This window comes from Ailuropoda melanoleuca, chromosome 2 (assembly GCF_002007445.2).
Source record: "Ailuropoda melanoleuca isolate Jingjing chromosome 2, ASM200744v2, whole genome shotgun sequence".
Taxonomy (NCBI): domain Eukaryota; kingdom Metazoa; phylum Chordata; class Mammalia; order Carnivora; family Ursidae; genus Ailuropoda; species Ailuropoda melanoleuca.
The window spans coordinates 21,965,066-21,987,686 of record NC_048219.1 but is presented as its reverse complement, the minus strand read 5'-3'; the positions used below and the strand labels follow the sequence as shown (position 1 = coordinate 21,987,686).

The window sequence follows — 22,621 nt, the reverse complement described above, 5'->3', positions numbered from 1 at the left end:
AGGAGCACTCTCCTACTTGGGGTTAATTATTTCACATCACTTGCTCTTTTGCCTGCATTACTGCAAGAGTCTCTGTGCTTCCACATACCCATTCAGTCCCAGTAGTGTAGCCAAATAGACTGGATTAAAATGAATGTTAGTTCACATGATTCCTCTACTGAAAACTCTGCAATGGCTTCCCATCTCATTCAATGTAAAAGGTGAAATCCTTACAACTGCCTACAAGACCCTTCAGACCCTTCACAAACTACAACTCTCCACAATCCAGCGCTCCTCTCTCTACCTTTCCCCTCTGAGCTCATCTACAACTCATCCTCTTACTCACTCGACTCTAGGCACACTGGCCTCCTGATGTTCCTCAAATACAAATTTTAGAAGCGGAGGCATGCTTCTAGCCCAGGGTACTTCCTATTCCCTCTACCAAGTATGTCCTTCCCGAGATAATCTAAATGCCTCTGTCTCTTACAACCTTCAGGTCTTTACTCAAATATCCCATTCCAAAGGGATGCCTTTCCTGATGCTATTTAAAACCATAACCCCTCAACAAAGTGAATTTAGAGGGAACATACCTTACCATAATAAAGGCCATTTATGAAAAACCCATAGCTAACATCATACTCAATGGTAAAAAACTGAAAGCATTTCCTTTACGATCAGGAACAAGACAAACATGTCCACCCTCACCACTTTTATTTAACATAATACTGGAAGTCCTACCTGCAACAATCAGACTAGAAAAAGAAATAAAAGGCATTCAAATGGTAAGGAAGAGGTAAAACTGTTACTATTTGCAGATGACATGATACTGTATACAGAAAACTCTAAAGACTCCACCAAAAAACAGAACTAATAAATGAATTCAGTGAAGTTAAAGACACAAAATTCATATACAGAAATCTGTTGCATTTCTTTACACTAAGAACAAAGTAGCAGAAAGAGAAACTAAGAAAACAATCCCATTTATAATTGTAATAAAAAGAATAAAATACCTAGAAATAAGTTTAACCAAGGAACTGAAAGATCTATACTCTGAAAACTATAAGACACTGATGAAAGCAACAGAAGACAACACAAACAAATGGAAAGAAAACTATGCTCATGGATTGGAAGACTTTATATTGTTAAAATACCCATGCAATCCCTATCAAAATACCAACAGCATTTTTCACGGAACTAAAACAAATAATCCTCAAATTCGTATAGAATCACAAAAGACCCCAAATAACCAAAACAGTCCTAAAGAACAAAGCTCGGAGTATCACAATGCCAGATTTCAAGGTCTACTACAAAACTACAGTAATCAAAACAGTGTGGTACTGGCACATACATCAATGGAACAGAGGAGAGAGCCCAGAAATAGACCAATGCTTCTATGGTCAATTAGTCTAAGACAAAGGAGACAAGTATCTCCAACAGGGAAAAGAGTATTTTCAATAAATGGTGCCAGAAAACTAAACAGCCACATGTGAAAGAATAAAACTGGACCACTTTCTTACACCACACAAAAAATAAACTCAAAATGGATTAAAGGCCTAACTGTGAGACCTGAAATCATAAAACCCCTAAAAGAAAACATAGGCAGTAATCTCTTGGACATTTGCCTTAGTAACATATTTATGGATAGGTCTCCTCAGGCAAAGGAAACAAAAGCAAAAATAAAATTTTGGGGCCACACCAAAATAAAAAGCTTTTGTACAGCAAAGGAAACTACCAACAAAACAAAAAGGCAACCTACTAAATGGGAGAGGATATTTGCAAATTATGTACCTGATAAAGGGTTAACATCCAAACTATATAAAGAACTTACACAACTCAATACCAAAAAAAACCCCAAACAATCCGATTAAAAAATAGGCAGATGGGGCGCCTGGCTGGCTCAACACATGGAACGTACAACTATTGATCTTGGGGTCATAAGTTCAAAGCCCACAGTGTGTGTAGAGATTACTAAAAAAAAAAAAAAAAAAAAAAAATGGGCAAAGAACTTGAATAGGCATTTTTCCAAATTAGACATACAGATGACCAACAAACACATGAGAAGACGCTGAACATCACTAAACATCAGGGAAATGCATATCAAAACCACAATGAGATATCACCTTACACCAATAAAAATAGCTAGTACCAAAAAGTCCAGAAATAACAATTTTTGGTGAGGATGTGGAGAAAAGGGAACACTCATGCATTGTTAATGGGAATGTAAACTGGTATAACCACTGTGGATAACAGCATGGAGGTTCCTCAAAAAATTAAAAATAGAAATACCATATGATTCAGTAATTCCACTACTGGGTATTTACCCAAAGAAACTGAAAGCACTAATTTAAAAAGATATACACACCCCTATGTTCACTGCAGCATTATTTACAATAGCCAAGATATAAAAGCAACTCAAGTGTCCATCCATAGATGAATGGATAAAGAATATGTGGGGTTTATATATATATATCTATATATATATAGATATAGATATAGATATATATATATAAAACGTAACTGACTACACCACCCAAGCACCCAAGCACCACCCAAGCACCACCCAAGCACTCTCTTAAATACAGAGAACAAACTAGTGGTTGCCAGAGGGGAGGTAAGTGAAATAGGTAAAGGGGATTAAGAAGTACAAACCTCCAAGTTATAAAATAAATAAGTCATGGAAATGAAAACTACAGTATGTAGTCAATAATATTATAATAATGTCATATGGTGACAGATGGTATAAATAATTTTTAAAATAAAAATGAGGCACCTGGTTGGCTCAATCATTTAAGCAGCCAGCTCTTGATTTCGGCTCAGGTCATAATCTTGGGGTACTGGGATCAAGCCTCGAGTCAGGCTCCACATTCAGTGGGGAGTCTGCTTCAGGATTATCTCTTTCCCTCTGCCCCTCCTCCCATTCACTTGCACACTTTCTCTCAAGTAAATAAATCTTTAAAAAAAATAAAAATAGGGCCGCCTGGGTGGCTCAGTCGTTAAGCGTCTGCCTTCGGCTCAGGATGTGATCCCGGAGTTGTGGGATCGAGCCCCACATCAGGCTCTTCCGCTGGGAGTCTGCTTCTTCCTCTCCCAGTCCCCCTGCTTGTGTTCCCTCTCTCGCTGGCTGTCTCTATCTCTGTCAAATAAATAAATAAAATCTTAAAAATAAATAAATAAATTAATTAATTAATTAATTAAATAAAATAAAATAAAACAAAACCAGGGACACCTGGGTGGCTCAGTCAGTTAAGCATCCAACTCTTGATTTCAACTCAAGTATGATCTCAGGGTCATGAGATGGAGCCGCACTGGGCTCTGCACTGGGCATGCAGCCTGCTTAAGATTGTTTCTCTCCCTTTCCCTCTGCCCCTCTCCCACTCTTTCTTGTGCTCTCTCTCTCTCAAAAAATTTAATAAATAAAACCATAATCTCCCAACGTTCTTTATCCCCCTTCCCTACTTTATTTTTTCAGAGTATTTATCTCCATATAACATACTACATATTTTATTTCATTATCTGATATTCCCTCTACTATCACTTCTCAGCCTTTTGGCTAAGATCAAGTGTGACGTTCCCTCTACAAGAATAGAAACTTCATAAGCAGGATTTATGCTCTGCCTTTTTCACTGCTGTAATCCAAGAGTACTCAAAACAAACAAAAAATTGTTGAATCAAAGAATGAATGAAAGGGGTGCCTGGGTGGCTCAGCAGGTTAAGTGTCTGCCTTTGGCTCCGGTCATGATGTCAGGGTCCTAGGATTGAGCCCCACGTCGGGCTCCCTGTTCAGTGGGAGTCTGATTCTCCTTCTCCCTCTGTCCAGCCCCTCGCCCCCCTTGTGCTCTCTTCCTCTCAAATAAATAAATAAAATCTTAAAAAAAAAAAAAAAGAATGAATGAATGAAAGAAGAAGCAGTGTAGGATTAATGAAGTTTTTTAAGAATGGAAAATATTATAGTGGTGTTTGTATATTGATGAGAACAGAACGTACAGAGCATGTAACAGAAAAGAAAAACTAATGATTCATGAGTATGAAGGAATAATTACAAGAATAAAATTATTAATTGATGTAGAGGTTGGCCTTGATAGGAGTAGGAAGAGCTTATCCACAGCAATAGGAAAGAAGGCATAGAATGTGGGTATAGATAGAGGTAGGTTGAGTAACTTATAATGGGAGCTTGTGGAAGTTTTCTTCTGATTATCTTTTTTCCCCCTCAGTTAAATAGTAAACAAGGACACCAACTGACAGTAAAGAGGACAAAGAGAGTGTTGGAGGTTTGAGGAGAAAAATTAAACTATCATTTAAGAGTGAAAGGACCAGGAGCAACTGAATGGCTCAGTTGGTCTTCAGCCAACTCTTGGTTTCGCCTCAGGTTATGATCTCATGGGTTGCGGGTTCAAGCCGAGTGGGGCTCCCTGCTCGGGCGAGGGGGGGGGTCTGCTTGAATATTCTTTCCCTCTGCCCCTCCCCCACTCACACTCTCTCTCTAAAATAAATAAATAAATCTTAAAAAAAAAAAAAGTGAATGGACTAGGGATGGGGGCCTGGGTGGCTTCACTGATTAAAGCGTCTGACTCTTGATTTCAGCTCAGGTCATGATCTCAGGGTTGTGAGATCAGCCGGAATTGTGCCAGCTCGGTGCTAGGTGTGGAGCCTGCTTAAGATTCTCTCTCTCCTGATCTCTCTCTGCCCCTCCCCACCCCTCTAAAAAAAAAAAAAAAAACAGTGAATAGACTAGGGAAATGTCATAGGACTGAGAAATAGCATCCTGATAGACTCTTTGAGTTTCCTGATTACAAACTAAGATGTCAATATGGTCATTTATTTCTCCAGCCACATTCAGTTGCTTAAACACAGGTGCAGAACAGGCAGAGTTGGTGTAATGATGGTCAGAATTTAGTCAAGTCTCAGAGTTCATGCAGTGATAGTTGGAATTTACTTGTGAATAAGTCACATATGACAGAAAGGGAAAATGGCAAAGAAACTGAAGGTACATGCACAGGAATGATTATGATAGTCCATGAAATGTAAAGTTGACAAAGGAGGAAAGTAGAAGCATGAGGTGACTGACAATGAAAAGATGGTTTAAAAAAAAAAAAACTGGCTAGAAGGTCCAAAGACCTTGAACAATTTTTGAAGAGGAAATTCTAAAAGGAGTTGAAATAGAAAAACAGAGGATGATGTGAATGTAAGAGAGTAGCAAGCTCAAAACTAAGATTTTAGAAGTGGAACAGTTACTGGTAAAGATGAAATATACTTAATGAACATGGAAGTAGAAAATTCAGGTTGATGTCAATTTTTCCCATCAATTATTTACTACATATCCACTATGCACATGGCTGTAGTACAGAGATGAGGAAAGAATCTTTGGGAGTTAACAATGAGGTTCAAACCTAAAACAAAAGGTTGCCAACCATGTCTCACTAACAATGCATTTTGTGGAAACCCTTACCCCAATAATGTCTAGCCTCTACTCTCCCTCAAGGACTTTTTCTTCTTCCCCAAGGCTAAGCCTTGATCCAACAAACCCAGTTCTCAAACTCCTTTGGAACCCCAAGTACGTATATTAATGATGAGAAGTAATTAACACCTGCTGATGAAAAGTAAAAATTACCAAGGTACCACAGGGATTTCATCAAGAAAATACAAAGTTAGCTGGCAAATTTAGCAGAGAATCATGGCAGCGAAGACCAGCAATGAAGGAAATATACTGATTACAATATTTAGCTGCCTCTGATACTCATGCCTACAGGTCATCATCAGCAACTGGGGAAAAAGCCTTTGGTTGATCTTTAGAGTAAGGGGCATCCAGTAGAACGAAGACAAAAAATCAGGGAACACTGTCCCACCTGCTTCAACCATCCCAGGCTCTCTACCCCCACTACCTTTGATGAAATCAAATCTTCCAAAGCTAACAGGTTTTTGGGAGCTGGCTTTTACCCATTTTACTTATGGATAAGACGGGAAGGATGGCTAATAAACTTTCTACACTGAAAGCAGAAGAATGCTCAAATGTCCATGTCTCAATCACCATGTTCAACATTTTATCCCCCACGCAGTTGCCATAGTCCAGCTCAAACACAAGACCATCCTGCTCCCATAGTTATTACCCTTTTACATAGTACTAAAGACCTTCTACAACCCAGGCTCCTTCAGTCTCTTAACTCACCATCTATGCCTTAAACTTTAAGCTCCAGCAATACCAAACTGATTTTAATTCCCTACATACAATACGCAGCTTCCCCTCTACTTTCTCTGTGCTTTTGCCAATGTACTAACATTATAGCGCAGAGAAAAGAGATGGTGCTGATTTCCATGAAAATAATTTTGAAAATTTCTCAATGGTGCTGAGGGAATTCTAGGAACCAAAATTAAATTCCATCTTCCTCCATCCTCAAAAATGTCTCATTTCCCTTAGCTGGCTATTTCTAACACCCTACCATTATTACTCAAATCACCCAAATTCAAAATATTTGAATCATTTTCTATTCATCAATAATTACTTAGCACCTATTGTGAGCAAACCCCTTGACTATGCATTACAGCAGAAAAAATGATGATACAGTTCCTACCCTTAATCATTTACAACTTAAAAGCAGAAATGAAATAACACAAAATGAATACAGAAGTATAAAAGTGATAAAACACTCATTCATCTGCTCATTGAGCAAATATTTATTCAGAACCTACTATATACCATGTAATGGCCAAAACAATGTATTATAGAAATAAAGTGAGATAAGAATTAGTATTTATTAAGTACCTATCTACTATGTGCTTTCTAACCATTTTTTCCTTTAATCTCATAGAACTTAAGCTTTCACAGAATTTTCTGCATCACAGAATTTGGAGAACTGAAATCTCAGGAGATTTAAAGATTTATTAAGCATCCTGTTCACAACTTATTCCTAAATACTAGCATAGTATAAAGTATAACAAGCATTACTCCATGTCATGAGAAAAGAAGAACAAAGTCATCTATGAGAATTCGATGCTTAATGATTAGCTAAGCTTACTCCCTGAATGAACGTAATCCATCCAGCCTCATACCACACATGTGAAATCTTTATCTCTTCAAAATCAAATAATTACAAGTTATGGACTTTCAAGGACACTATCAAATTATAAAAAACACAATATTAAGATCATGAATGCTGAGTCTATAGTGAAAACATTAAGCACAAAAATGGAAATGTAGAGCTAAGGAAAGAGGTCCAGCCTGGAGACTCAGATCACTCTACAAGGAGGTTCTGTGACAAAAGGCCATAAATAAAAGACCAGAGACCCTGTTCCACATCCTAAGTACTTGCCACGAATAGGGTACACCTGCTAAAAAACAGTACAATAAAGGAGAGAGCTAAGGACAGAGGACATATCCTCAAGAGAAGAAAAGAAAACAAAAAAGACACACAGGAAGCAGTCAGAGAAATAGGGCTATAATGGACATTATGACAAAAGAAATGAAAATATCAAGAAGGAACACATGGGCAACAGTGACAAATAAGTCACAGAAGTCAGAAAATGAGGACTGGGGTGAAGACTAACAAATTTAGTCATTTAAAATTCCCCAACTGCTACACATCTCTCTGCATAATTCTTTCACAATGAAAACTTCACAGAAGTGCCCTGTATTATTTTTTTATTTGAAAAAGAAGTTTTAGTATCCATTATGGACATTCATACAGTGGAAAACTACACAGCAATGAAAAAGAACTATTTCTACAAGCAACAACATAGAAGAATCTCACAGACATGATTTAATGAAAGAATCTAGTCAGAAGAGTACAAACTGTATGATTCCATTTATATCAAGTTCAAGAAGAGGCAAAACTAATCCATGGTGACGTAGGCTGAGAGAGTGGTTACCTTTGGGGAAGGGTAATAACTAGGAGAAAACACAAAGAGGCATTGTAGGGTACTGGAAATGTTCTACATCTCGATCTGAATACTGGTCACGTGGGTGTACTCGTTCTATAAAAATTCACGGACTGAAGGAACCTTCGACTTATGCACCGTATTTAAATCACTCCACAATAAAAAAGTAAATAACATACAAAGTTATTGGTGACCTTGAAGACAACAGTTTTGGAATAGTGTAAGGGTAGAAGTCAAACTGTAAGGGGTGCCTGGCTGTCTCAGCTGGAAGAGCATGTGACACTCTTGATCCTGGGGTCATGGGTTCGAGTCTCTTGTTGGGTGTAGAGATTACTGAAATAAACAAACTTAAAAAAAAAAAAAAAAGCCAAACTGTAATATGAGGAATGTATACAGGTGAGCAAGCTGAGACAGTGAATACAAACTCATTTTCCAAGAAGGTTGCTAATGAAGCAAAGAAGAGATAACAAAGTAACTTAGGTGAGTTACACAATTCAGGGAAATTGTGTTTTGTTTTTATTTGAGGTATAGGACAAAAAGAACATAATATACATAACAAGGGCCTAAATCAGATGAGAGGGGATGAAATCAAGGACATAAGTACAGGGATAAGCCTCGGAAAGGAGGATGAATACTTCTTTCTCTAGAACTGAAGAAAAGGATGAATGAGCACAGAAATTTTGAGATAGAGGGGCACCTGGCTGGCTCAATCGGTAGAACATGTGACTCCTGATCTAGAGGTCGTGAGTTTAAGTCCCACATTGGTCGGAGAGCTAGCTTGCTAAATAAATAAATAAATAAATAATAATTGTGATATAGAAAAGAAGGGAAAATCAAGTAACCTTGAACTCTTCAATGAAGCATGCAATAAGGTCAATTGAATCAAGTAAACTGAGACAGGAAAGGATCAGAGTTTTGAGTACATTTTTAAAGTTTCAAAGAGGTACTGCAGAGAATATAAAAAACAAGGATGAGGAAGGAAATTACAGGCAGGGACAACACTCAATGGCCTGAAAGCAAGGGCAGAGATAGCGGATAATGCAGTCTACTCAGAGCTGGGTGCAGAATAAAAGGTGAAAGAACAAAAGATAGAAAAAAATTCAAGTACTAGTATGTGCATCACTGAAACTATATAATGAAGAATGATGTCTAAGGAAAATACTTATTTAAGTGATGGGAGAAGGTAGATCTAATAAAGGTTTTGAAAAAGTCAAGGATGGTGTTACTAGAGTCTCAAGTAGGGCTGTGCAAAAGGAAAGCTGTCACTAGAGTTCATTACTACAGAACATCTTTCTGCAAATCCCACAAGGTCAGGACCACATTCTCCTCTCACCGCACTTCCTACAGCTACTAGTGGCAACTTCTCCCTGATAAAACTGACCTTTATCCCCTATTTCTAAATGCACCTATGCTTGATGAATGAATTATACAAACACATTCTGTCCATTCAGGAACTCCATGAATACTTCTACACTGCCTTCTAGCTCCGTTTTCCCAAGAAGACGTTTTCAATGGTAAACTCCTAGAAGACAGAGCCTATCCCTAAAAATTCTCTGTTCAAGGCGCTGGATTTGGAATTGCACATATGCAGGTGTTTTAAAAGGCACTTTCTCGTGAAATAGATCATTACCGAAGAGAATCTTCAAGATTTGAACACATTCCTACAAGACTATATAATCATTGCCAAATCAGAGAAAGCATAGAAATGACATCCGTTTTTATAACTGTGAAGACAACCTCTAGGAAATAGAATAACATTTACTATTTCATATTGATTTTCCCTACTTTACACTATTTACACCTCTGGCTAACTCCTCAGAATCCCTTTAGTAAGCCTATTTTTTGCAGTTCATTTACTCTCAGGCTACATTCCAGCGTCCCTTCATCACATCCAGAACCCCTGACTACAAACGCCCACAGGACCATTTTTCCAAACCCCTATTCCCCCATTTCCCTTTCAGCCCCGGGCCGTGACTTCCATTTCTCCACTCCCCATTTTTCTGCCTCTCCAGACCTTCCTTTCCTCCTGCCGAACTACACAGTCCCCACCCCTCAAATGCCCTAGCCCAAGTCTTCCCGCCTGAGATCCCCCTCCCCCACTGTTCCCATTCAGGCTCCCGCTCCGCATCCTTTCCCTCCCGGACGCCGGCTGGCCCCCGTACCAGCTCCTTGACCTCGGGCCCCGAGGGCCCGGTCCGCTCCTCCAGTAGCTGCCTCCCGGGAGGCGCTCGCCGGCGCGGCGGCAAGGGCTGGGGCTGGGGCAGCTCCACCGCCCGCTGAGCCCCATCCTCCCGGCGTCCGGCCGGCGGCGGCAGCGGCTGTGGTCGGTCGCGGCAGCGACTCCGCTTCATATCTGTGGCTGGGCCCCGCGGGCGTCAGCACCGCGACTGTCCCGGCCCCGCACGGCCCCGGGCCGCAGCGCTACCGCGCCAACNGGCCGGCACCCGCCCGCCCGGCCCGCCTCTGGCCCGGCCCCGCCCCTCCCCTCCCCGCCCCGCGCCGCGCGCGCGCCCGGGGAGCCCGCCCGCCACCTCTGGCCGCGCGCGGCCTCCCGCGCACGCGCCAGCGAACGGTCGCGAGAGACCCGCCCGTGGCCTCCCAGAACGGTGGGTAGAGCGGAAGGGGGCGGGGCTCTTGGCGCGGCTGCTGCGGCTGAGGGCGCTCATTGATTCTTTCATTCATCCATTCATGAAATTGTGTGCCGCGCCAAGCTAAGTGCTAGGGATCTGAAAATGAGTTTGAACTGATTAGTGTCTTCAAGGATCTAGGCGAAGAGGGACCAGGAACAAGAAGACAAAATGTACGATTAAGTAATGTTATGCTAATGTATGCCCTTTTATTGAGCACTCACCAACTGTCTTCACATCACACTTTGGAAGCAGTCTGCTCATTCTCGTGTTACAAATAAGAAGACCAAGGTGAAGTGACATGCACGAGGTCACTCAGAGAATCAGTGACCAAACTAGACAGGATTCAAATTCTTGCTTTTTGTCCCTTTCCACTGTTTCCTGCTGCTTCCAGAAACTAAGACAGGGTTTGGAAAGTCCTATAAACGGGGAAGAAAGGATGAATTCCTTCTGGGAGAAAGGGGAGGACAAAAAGGCTTCTGAAACAATCCTCATGATTCCCCACTGACAATGAAGTCACGTTATAGCCCAGTCCAGCCTGGCCACAGCCAGTCCAGCTGTGGCCTGGGCAGCCCTGCCTGCTCTTACAGTGACTCATCTTGACAGCAACGTGGCTGCAGCTCAGCCCTGTCTGGACTCCTCCTCTGGCTTCAGCTGGTCTGCCACAACGTTGTATTTTTCCTCTTTTGTCTTGAACACAGTTCTCTCCCAGAAATCTTTCCTGAAGGCCTCATCCATTTTTCCTGGGCCTCCTCCCTGAACCCTCTTCGAGAAGTAATAATAGCCATCATTAGAGAGTACCTACTGGAAACCAGACACTGTGCATTCAATTCATACCTACACAAACAAGAGTTATATTATTTCCATTTTATAGTTGAAGAAACTGAATCTCAAGTTGCACGACATACTCAATATGACATAGTTCATAAGTGCAAACCCATAGTCTGTCAGATATCAGACCCTACACACATAACCAAGTACACAGCCTATCACCAGTCTGCTCCTGTATTCCCTGTACTTCAGTTCCCTGAGTCCTGTAATTCAGTTCCTCACCACCATCCATCCATTTACCTCAACGAGAAATTTGGTTGTCATCCTAGACTCTTTCCTTCCCTTCTGCCCCCATGTCTAATTAATCAACAAGTCCTGTTGCTTCTATAACTTTACTTTTTTTCCACTGTCTCCTCTTTCCATCCCACTGACAACACCTCAGCTCGTCTTACCTTCACCTACTTGACTGAGAAATTTTCTAAACTTGGGACACCTGGGTGGCTCAGTTGGTTGGGCACCTGTCTTCAGCTCAGGTCATGATCCCAGGGTCCTGGGATCGAGTCTTATGTCGGGCCCCTTGCTCAGTGGGGAGCCTGCTTCTCCCTCTGCCTGCTGCTCCCCCTGCTTGTGCACGTTCTCTCTCTCTCTCTCTCTCCCGTTCTCTCTGACAAATAAATAAAATCTTAAAAAAAAAAAAAGAAAATTTTAAACTGGTTTACCTACATCCACACCTTTTCTCTTCAAACCCATCCTCCGAAAAGCCATTAAAAGAATCTTCATATAAGATGATGTTACTCCCTTGTTTAAAACAGTTAAATGGATTTCCATGACCTTCAAGATGAAATGCTCACTTATTATATTTGACAAGGCCATCCGAAATCTAGTCTGTGTCTACCTCCCCTTCTGCTATTAATTCCTGCTGTACCAACAATTTACAGTTACACCAGCTGTCTATAGTTACCTGCATGTACCAGATCTGCCACATTCTTGGTTACAAACATTAGAAACAACTTCTGACCATCTTAGGCCTAAGGCAGAATTTATTGGAAGGCTATATAGAGGGGCTTACAAAACTTAACAGAGATTGGAGAAGCAGGCTTATGAAACCGGCAGGAAACAAGAAACCTCTACAAACTGAAAATCAGGAACAGTTTCGGGACACTGCTGTCACCACCACTCCCACACCACCACCAGACAATGTACTATGCTGCTGCCACACACCTCTGCAAAAGGATTCTAATCTCTTCATAATTACATCACCATTCCAGATTCACAGTCTCTGGCAGGAGAATCCACTGACTCAGCCTTGGTAACTTAGGGACCAGAAATCCATTCTAACTTTTCACCTTCCACTATAGGGACTAGGAAAGTCAGTGCAGCACAAAGACTCTAAAGTGGCCCTCATGATCTGCCCCCTTCCCCAGTATTTATGCCTCTGTGTGATCCCCTCCCCTTGAGTGTAGGTGGGACCCATGACTTACTTCTAACCAATAGAATATAACAAAGGTGATATGATATCTCTTTCCTGATGACTTTGTAAGAGTCTGTCTTGCTAGCAGACTCACTCTCACTCTCCTAAGGGCCTTGAAGAAGCAAGCTACATGTTCTGAACTGTCTATGTAGAGGGCCGTGCAACAGGAAATTACAAATAACTGCTAGAAGCTAGAAGCCAAGGAGCCAAGAAAAAAAAAAAAGAAAACAAAACAAAAAACAAAACAAACAAAAAAAACCTTGAAGTGCTCCGTCCTACAAGGAAACGAGTCCTGTAGGGAATTCTACCAGCAACCTGAGTGAGCTTGGAAATAGATCTTTCTCCAAATGAGTCTCCAGATGACAACACAGCCCAGCCATACCTGGACTCCTGAACCAGAGAAACTGAGTTAAGTGTGTGTGTGTGTGTGTGTGTGTGTGTGTGTGTGTGTGTGTGTGTGTTGCCTTTTAAATAGGCTCCCACCCATCATGGAGCCCAATGAAGGGCTTGAACTCATGACCCTGAGATCAAGACCTGAGCTGATATCAAGAGTCAGACACTTAACCAACTGAGCCACCCAGGTGCCCCAAGTGTGTGTTATTTTAAACTGATAAGTCTGTGGTAATTTTTTGGACAGTAAAAAAAAACAAACACAGCCAAATACTCATTTTCTCAGCCTCCCATCAGTCAGAGATGACCATGTGATACAAGCCGGCCTGAAACTACTCTTATCCCTGTCCTCTCCAGCTTAATGAATGACAAGTTATTTTTTTCAGTTGCTTCGGCCAAGACCTCAGGATAACCCTTGAGTCTTCTCTTTCTCATACACATCGCACCCATTCCACTAGCAAATCCTATGCAAATGAAGAGGCTATTATAAATATCTGGGAGAGAAGTGTTGATGACAAATACTAAAGAGCCATCATGGTGAAGGAAGAAAATGGACGGATTTTAGACTGAGAAAGTAGAAAAACAGGACCTAGTGACTGAAGAGAGAAGATGAGAACATTTCTGAGTTTCTGGCTTGGGTAACTGAGATAGGGGAACAGCAGGGAAGGAGAAGTTTGAAGGTGATTATGATTGTTTCCAATGTGTTTGCTCTTAAGTGCCTATGCCTAAGTGAAAATGTCCAGTGTTTATTGATCAAATGGATTTACAGCTTAGAACTGAGGGCTACCAGTATTTAGATGTGTTACCAACATAAATTATTCTATGATCTTAGAGTATAAATATGACCATATTTCTTTGCTTTTTTCTATTTCATCACTCAGACCTCTCATGCCATATTATCAGGAAGTCTAGTATCTCCTCCTTAGTTATCTAAAAACTCCAAGGTTCTTATATATTCTAAAAGCTATGGCAGTTACCTATTGTAATATAACAAATCACCCCAAAATTCGCCACCTAAAAAACAATCATTTATTTAGTTGACAATTGTGTGGGTCAATTAGGTGGCTTCATGGTCTGGGCCAGTTTAGCTGATTACTGCCAGGTTTGCAAATGCATCCGCAGTCATGAGGTTTTGCTGGTGGCTAGATGATCTAGAATGGCCTTTCTCACATGTCTGGCAGTTGGCAGGCTATTGACCATAGTAATGGGAGAAACTAAATCACATGTCTCTCATCCTCTAGCAGGCTAGCCTGCAATTCTCCACATGGCAGCAATGGTAGGAGTTCCCAGAGCAGAAAAAACTAGCAAGCCCCAGTGTGAAAGCACTTTTCAGGACTTTCTTACTGTCACGTTGGCAATTGTGTCATTGCCAAACCAAGTCATAAGTCATAAAGCAAGTCAGTGTGGGAAGGGACTAAAGTTATATAGCAAGAAAGAATAAATTCAGAGAGGGGAAGAATTTGTGGCTACCTTTGAAATCCACTCCAGGAAGATTAGTCCAACTTCCACAGCCAAGCCTAGCTAGAATTAGATTAGTCCATTAGTATCATTACTTTCTGGGACCATGCTGTGGACTGAATGTTTGTATCCCCCCCCAAATTCATGTGTTGAAGCTCTAACCCCCCAGTTTGGCTATGTTTGGAGATGGGGCTCTAAGGAAGTAATTAAGGTTAAATGAAGTCATAAGGGTGGGGCCCTGATCCAAAAAGGTTATTATCGTCATGAGAAGAGACACCAGAGAGCACTTGCTGTCCCTCACCCCAGGCATGCATGCACCACAGAAGGCCATGTAACTATATGATAAGAAAGCAACCATCTGCAAGCCAAGAAGAGAGTTCTCAACAGAAAGTGAATCAGCAAGAACTCTGATGTTGGGCTTCTAGCCTCAAGAACTGTAAGAAAGTGAATTTATGCTGTTTAAATCACCCAGTCTATGGTATATTGTTATGGCAACTCAAGCAGACCAGTACAGACCACATAACAAGGCCCTCCTAATCCAACAAACATTTTTTGAGAGAGGACAATGCCTTTCCATCAGTGCCAAGCTCAGCCAGAGATGCCCAGATCAGAGTTCCCACAACCGAAGCTCCTAGTCCTGTACCATTTCAGGTCCTGTACATAGCAGTCACTAGCCAGAAAAACAAGCAATCCCAGGACAAGTTTCCCAAGGAGCCCACATTCTAGAGACCAGCTGTTTTTCTTCTCAAACACTCAAGAGGCTCCCTTTCCCTAGGCAATGATTGCTTGCTAATCCTCCTGAGGGAGCATATTCTCAGTGTTTCTAGGGGCCTGGAGAATCTACGCATATCTTCTTGGAGAAGGCTGCTTTCAGTGATACTAACATGACCCAACTCTTCCAGGAAATCTCCCTAGGTGATTCAAAGGGGCCCACATTATTCTAAGAGTCAGCTTCAAGAACTCCTTATTATAATAATGGCAAAACCAGATCCTGTTCCCCAATATTCATTGTCCCCTTTTACTATTATTGGACATATGGTTTCCTAGAATAAAGACAAATTTCCTCAGCCTTCTTTGTGGCTCATGCAGCTATGGGACTAAGCTCTGCTCTGATCAATGAGACGTGAGCATAAGAGATGAATGCAACTTTTGAATTATGCTATTCAAAGAAAAAAACATGTATTTCCTTTCTTCTTTTTTCTCTACTTCCAGACTATTGCTTAGAAAGAAGTCATGGTAGAAATCTATCTGGGACCACAGGGATGAGAAAACATCCTAGGATGAGAGCGCAACGATGTAGAAAGTTCCAAGATGAGGAGTGCCTGGGTGGCTCAGTCAGTTGAGCATTCAACTCTTGATTTCAGCTCAGGTCATGCTCTCAGGGTCATGGGACCGGGCCCAAGCCTGCATGGGCTCTGTGCTCAGTGGGGAGTCTGCTTGAAATTCTCTCTGTCCCTCTCCCTCTGCCCCTCTCCTGCTGCATGTGTGAGCACGTGCGGTCTCTCTCTCTCTCTTAAATAATAAATAAATAAATATTTTTTTAAAAAATTTTAGGGGGGCGCCTGGCTGGCATAGCGGTTAAGTGTCTGCCTTCGGCTCAGGGTGTGATCCTGGTGTTATGGGATGAGCCCCACATCAGGCTCCTCTGATATGAGCCTGCTTCTTCCTCTCCCACTCCCCCTGCTTGTGTTCCCTCTCTCGCTGGCTGTCTCTATCTCTGTCGAATAAATAAATAAAATCTTTTTAAAAAAAATTTTTTTTAGGGGCGCCTGGGTGGCTCAGTTGTTAAGCGTCTGCCTTTGGCTCAGGGCGTGATCCTGGCGTTCTGGGATCGAGCCCCACATCAGGCTCCTCCACTGGAAGCCTGCCTCTTCCTCTCCCACTACCCTTGCTTGTGTTTCTTCTCTCACTGGCTGTCTCTATCTCTGTCAAATAAATAAATAAAAATCTTTAGAAAAAAAAATTTTTTTAAATTTTTTAAAAAAGAAAAAAAAGTCCAAGATGAACTCATGGAGCACAGTCAGCATCCTTGCCCTCTGTACTATTATGTGATAGACAAATACACTTCCACCTTGTTTCAGTCACTGTAAATTTGGATGTGTGTTACATGTAACCAAACCTCTGCTGTTATCGCTTAATATGGTGATTTCTAATACCTGCTGTGTTAGAGAAGCTGATGGATCACAAATGTAATCTTGGGCAGGGCACCAGCTGCAGATGGAAATTGAAGTCATATTAAATATAGTAAGATACACTTGGCAATAAGAAAGACAGGAATCTCAGGGAAATCCAAGAATAAAAGTATAAGCTGACCTCAGGGAATTTGGAAGTGGAAGCATTTCCAGGGCCCTCAACAACAGTAGTTTAGGGCATTTTATTCTAAGCTCTGTCATTACCATGACTAAGTTTCCCTCTTGAGCTCTACTTTAATTCATGTGTCTTTTTGCTTTTCCTCCCAGAATCAACCAGTTTATTTATCCTCTGTTCCCTATCACTGCTTTATATCATAACTTCTGCCTACCAATATTTTCTACTTAGCCAAAATTTTGTCTTGATCATGGCCTCTTCTCTATTAATTGACCTTTCCATGCAATTTTTTAAAAATCGTTTCTTGCTTCTTTCTTTCTTGTCTGATCCAGTCCCTATTTCCTAATTCATTTGCCTAAGGTTGACAAACTAATTAGCCAAACTTTACCTGTCAAGTTACTTTATAGCTGCTGGATAACTTAACACATTAGTCAGGGGTACCTTCATGATCCAGTCAGCAATGTCTAGGAATTGGGAAGATGATGTCATGTGGTACAGAATATGACTGCCTAAGACTATCCCTAGACAGAGATATGGAAGGGATGATTTTCCATAAAGGGGAATGGTAGACTTGTCTGGAATTATGAATAAAATGTCTTGGACAGAAATACTGGAGGGGAATATAAGTGGAGACCAAAAACCACTTCAGAGTCTATAAGGATAAATAAAAGTGATCAGACACTTGTCAGAGTTTTATAGGCAGAGCTAAAGAGGAAGGGAGAGACTGAAAAAACATTAAAGATGTAGAATCATAGGACTTGAAGAATAGTCAGAAAGGGGAAACAAGCAAATAGAGATGATTTTCAGGATTCTGGCTCAGATAACCGGGTGGATGGTGACATCTTTCATATCCTAGAGAATACTGAAGGAAGAACAAATTTCATAATTTCATTCACTCATTTATTCACACACTCAACAAGTATTTCATCTTGCATGGGAGGGAAATATTGAACAAATACACTCACTGGATGTTACAAAGAAGCACAATTTTAAAACATGTTTATTTTGCAGCCTCTATGAGATCTACCAGATGGATGAATGGGTCTAAAATTCAAGGAACACTCTCAGCCAGTTATATACATGACAGAATGAAAATTACTAACAGGCAAATGCTCACAACCTTCCCTCCCACCCCTAAGTCTTCCCCTGGCCAAGAGAGTTCTACGGATGCCAGACTGCTTCTTTGGCCTTTGGGAATGCAGGATAAGGAGAATGAGAAAGAGAAGAATAATTTAAGAGATAGAAGAAGTAGAATTTAGGTGAAGAGGCTAAGTTGAATTACCTAGAAAGAGCTATAAGATGGGAGGAAATGGAGGAGGGTAGAAGGCCGGAGGTAAGGAAGCAGAGAAGAAAAGAAAACTTTATGGGTGGCTGGGAGCACTTGTTTTGTGGTGTATGAAGGAAGTGGGTAGGAGAGGAAGGAGAGCTGTAATGAGTATTGCTACAAATCCTCTTCTCTGTTCCCAAGCAATGCCTGTAATGACTTGCATCATTTTGAAGTTACTTTTGGGTGCTGAACTATGTACTTCTCTAAATATGATTCCATGCAGATATTGAACCATGTTCCCTCCCTCATTCATTAAGGGTTATATGTAAATTTGGGAGCACATGGAAATTGAAGTCATTGTTATATGTATATATATGTCATTCAGGGTACATGACTGAAATAGAAAGAATAGAAAGGAAGTCTAGGATGGAGCCCAACATTTAAGGTAAGGATAATGGTTGGTTAAGGAAAGTGAGGAAGCCTACAGCTTCTAAAGCATCTTAAACATTCAGATGCTCCATCATTGCAAACAAACGGCAGCTTGAGACTAAAGTAACTGAGAGCATTATAATTTCAGAGCACAGAATTAATGCTATAATCTGCGGCAATGTGAAATAATAATATAACTAATAGAGGTAGGGAAATAGATTTTTTAAAAAGTGGATTTCCTGGTCTTTCACTTCAGGGAGGTCAAAAGATATAAATAATAGATATATAAGTTTATTTAAAAGTTATTTAGGGGCGCCTTGGTGGCTCAGTCGTTGAGCGTCTGCCTTCGGATTGGGGCCTGATCCCAGGGTCCTGGGATTGAGCCCCACGTCGGGCTCCTCTGCTGGGAGCCTGTTTCTTCCTCTCCCACTCCCCCTGCTTGTGTTCCTTCTCTCGCTGGCTGTCTCTCTCTCTGTCCAACAAATAAATAAAAAATCTTAAAAAAAATAAAATAAAATAAAAGTTATTTAAAGGTTTATAAGTAATCCTCAAAAGAATTTTTAAAATAATATTTGGTTTTTTTAAAGATTTTATTTATTTAATTGTCAGACAAGCAGGGGAAGTGGCAGATAGAGGGAGAAGCAGGCTCCTCCCTGAGCAAGGAGCCCAATGTGGGAATCCATTCCAAAATTCTGGGATCATGACCTGAGCTGAAGGCAGACTTAACCAACTGAGCCACCCAGACATTCCTAAAATTACGTGATAAAGGGGATGGAAGGGAAGTGAGAATTAGAAAAATAGTGACTTTATCATTGTGAGTAGCAAGTTAATTGATTCAAGTCTCAAGAAATGTAAGAAAACGTTAGAGTTATACAGGTAAGCCCTGGAAGAACTAAAAACTTTCTACAAACTTCCAAGTTAACAGAAGTTCATGCAGAAAATAAAACAAAGCAGATAGAAATTATATAATAAAGGGGGAACTTGACTGGATCAGTCAATAGAGCATGTGACTCTTAATCTCGGGGTTTTGGGTTCAAGCCCCAAGCTGAGGGTAGAGATTACTTAAAAATAAAATCTTGGGGGTCCTGGGTGGCTCAGTTGATTGAGCATCCGACTCTTCGTTTCGGCTCAGGTCATGATCTCAGGGTCATGGGATTGAGTCCCGTTTTGGGCTGCTTAAGATTCTCTCTCTCCCACTCTCTGCACTTCACCTCCACCCCCCGCCCCCCGCACCCTGTCCCCGATATAATAAAGATAAAAATTAAAAAGTCATCATTTTAAAACAAACAACCATTCTTTTTTTTTTTTAAAGATTTTATTTATTTATTTGACAGAGACAGAGACAGCCAGCGAGAGAGGGAACACAAGCAGGGAGTGGGAGAGGAAGAAGCAGGCTCATAGCAGAGGAGCCTGATGTGGGGCTCGATCCTATAACGCTGGGATCACACCCTGAGCCGAAGGCAGACGCTTAACCGCTGTGCCTCCCAGGCGCCCCCAAAAAGCCATTCTTGACTGCTCAGAGCAGAAAAGAATCTGAAGATCATGGGAAACAGAGCTACTCCAAGTGTTGTCCTCGGAACCACTTGGCAAACTGTTTGTTACTATCTATAAGGTGATAAGTAGAGAAACTAAGAGCAAGCTCTCAAAAAACGTAACAATTTGGCAGAGTAATTTTATGTCTGTGAATCTAATTGTAAGAAATTTTGTATATCTTTGTCTTATTTCATTTTTTCTAGTTTTTTTCTTTATTTTTTTTTACTGAGGTATGATTGACATACTATATTACATTCGCTTCAGATGTACAAGGTAATATTTTAGTATTTGTATGTATTTCAAAATGATCTCTCAGTCTCCATCCATCTCCATTCATAGTTACAAAACTTTTTTTCTTGTAAGATCTATTTGCTTAGCAACTTTCAAATATACAGTACAGTATTAATAACTATAGTCACCATGCTATACATTACATCCCCATGACTTATTTATTTTATAACTGGAAATTTATGTCTTTTGATTCACTTTGCTAATTTTGCCCATCCCCTGCCTCGGGCAACTACCAGTCTACGAGCTCAGTTTTTTTGTTTTTAGTTGGTTTGTTTTTAGGTTCCACCTATAAGTGAGATCACATGGTACTTGTCTCTCTTTGTCTGACTTATTTTACTTAGGCCTCAAAGTCCATCCATGTTGTTGCAAATGCCGAGATTTCATTCTTTTAAAGTATGACCTGGGGGCATCTGGCTGGCTCAGTTGGTGGAGTGGATGACTCTTGATCCCAGGGTTATGAATTTGAGCCCTACTTTGGGTGTACAGATTACTTAAAAATAAAATCCTTGGGGGCGCCTGGGTAGTGCAGTCACTGGGTGTCTGCCTTTGGCTCAGGGCGTGATCCCGGCGTTCCAGAATAGAGTCCCACATCGGGCTCCTCCGCTGGGAACCTGCTTCTTCCTCTCCCACTCCCCTGCTGTCTTCCCTCTCTCGCTGGCTGTCTCTCTGTCACATATAAATAAATAAAATCTTAAAAAAATAAAATAAAATAAAATCCTTAAGGGGTGCCTGGGTAACTCAGTCAGTTGGGCATGGGACTCTTGGTTTCCGCTCGGGTCGTGATCTTGGGCTTGTGATCCCTGTGTCAGATGCCCTGCTCATTGAAGAGTCTGCTTCTCCTTCTCCCTCTTCCTCTGCCCCTCCCCCCTGCTTCTTCTCTTTCTCTCTCTCTTTCAACTAAATAAATAAAATCTTAAAAAACTCTTTTAAAAAATAAATAAAACTAAAATTAAAATATTATAAAATATGGCTGAATAATATTCCATAGTACATATACACCACATCTTCTTTATCCATTCATTTGTTGTCAGTGGACACTTGGGTTGTTTCCATATCTTAGAGATTGTAAATAATACTGCAGTGAACATGGGGGTGCCTTTATCTTTTCATATCAGTGTTTCTATTTTCTTCAGATAAATACCTAGAACTGGAATTACTGGATTACGTGGTAGTTCTATTTATTTTTTGAGGAACCTCCATACTGTGGTTGTTTCTCAAGTTGTTTCTCAAGTTGTTTTTATTGCATTTTACAGAAATAGCAGTGTATGCAATCAAAAAAATTAGTTTAAGTCTCAGGTAGTTGAGAAGCACTGATCCACAACAGCAGCAACATCACCTGGAAATTTGTTAGAAATGTAAATTTATCGACTTTCTCTTATTTTAGGTATTGTGCTGACTAGGACCCTCTGAGGTAATCACACTTGAGCTAATCTGATGGTTGAGTAGATGTTAGCCTGATAAATATCTCCAGAGCTCATACTGTTTATATTTTACTATGTTACCTTCATTTATTCCTTCATTCATTCATTTAGCAAACATTCAAAGAGTGCCTACTACGTGTCAGGGCCTTATTTCTGTTGAGCAAACTAAGGTGAACATGATCCTTGGGCCCACTGAATTTACAGTCTAAGGGGACCTTCAGCTTTTATAGAGGTTTAATTCTATGTCTTGAATTTCTATTCAGTTCTACTTTCTATTCTTCCATTAGTAATGTAGTACCAGACATCCCTATGACAAAATACCATCTATATGCTGTTGACTTTCACATTTATAACTTTAGTTTAGATTTCTTTATTATCATTATTTATTATTATTTTCAATAATTCCATTTTCTGTCATTTACTCAAGAATATCACCCCAGAAATGCTGCCCCTTCTCTTTTATATCCTAATTTTCCCTCTCTCTTCTGGATCATTCTATCAGGGCACTTAACATTCCTCTTGTCCTCACTTCTACCACCAGCTACTCTTAATATTTTTTGCTCCTCTGTGCAGCAAAATTTCTAAGAATATTTGTCTGTATATGTTATATCCAATCCCACTTCTCCATCCTATGTTTAAAAACTTTTTATTATTAAATTTACAAACATAATACAATAATTAAGAGAATAGTATTGTGAATCCCTATGTACACATCCCGAATATTCTACAATTATGAACACTTGTCACATCTGCTTCATCTTATCTCTTTTTTTATTTCTTTGTGTTCCTGTAGTATTTTAGAGCAAAT

The 22,621-nt window shown here is 40.6% G+C and overlaps 1 protein-coding gene across 4 annotated transcripts in view; it reads right to left on the bottom strand.

Annotated features, from left to right (window-relative positions):
• The window catches only part of MAST2 (microtubule associated serine/threonine kinase 2), a 213,424-nt gene extending 203,148 nt beyond the window's left edge, over positions 1-10,276 (bottom strand). For 3 of the 4 annotated variants that reach the window (XM_034651722.1, XM_034651745.1, XM_034651731.1), the window contains exon 1: positions 10,011-10,276. In XM_034651722.1, coding sequence (XP_034507613.1) covers positions 10,011-10,199 — 189 coding nt within the window. In that variant the 5' untranslated portion in view covers positions 10,200-10,276. The remainder of the gene's footprint in view (positions 1-10,010) is intronic. The other variant, XM_034651738.1, reaches the window with a different exon arrangement.
• Between the last annotated feature and the right edge of the window lie 12,345 nt (positions 10,277-22,621).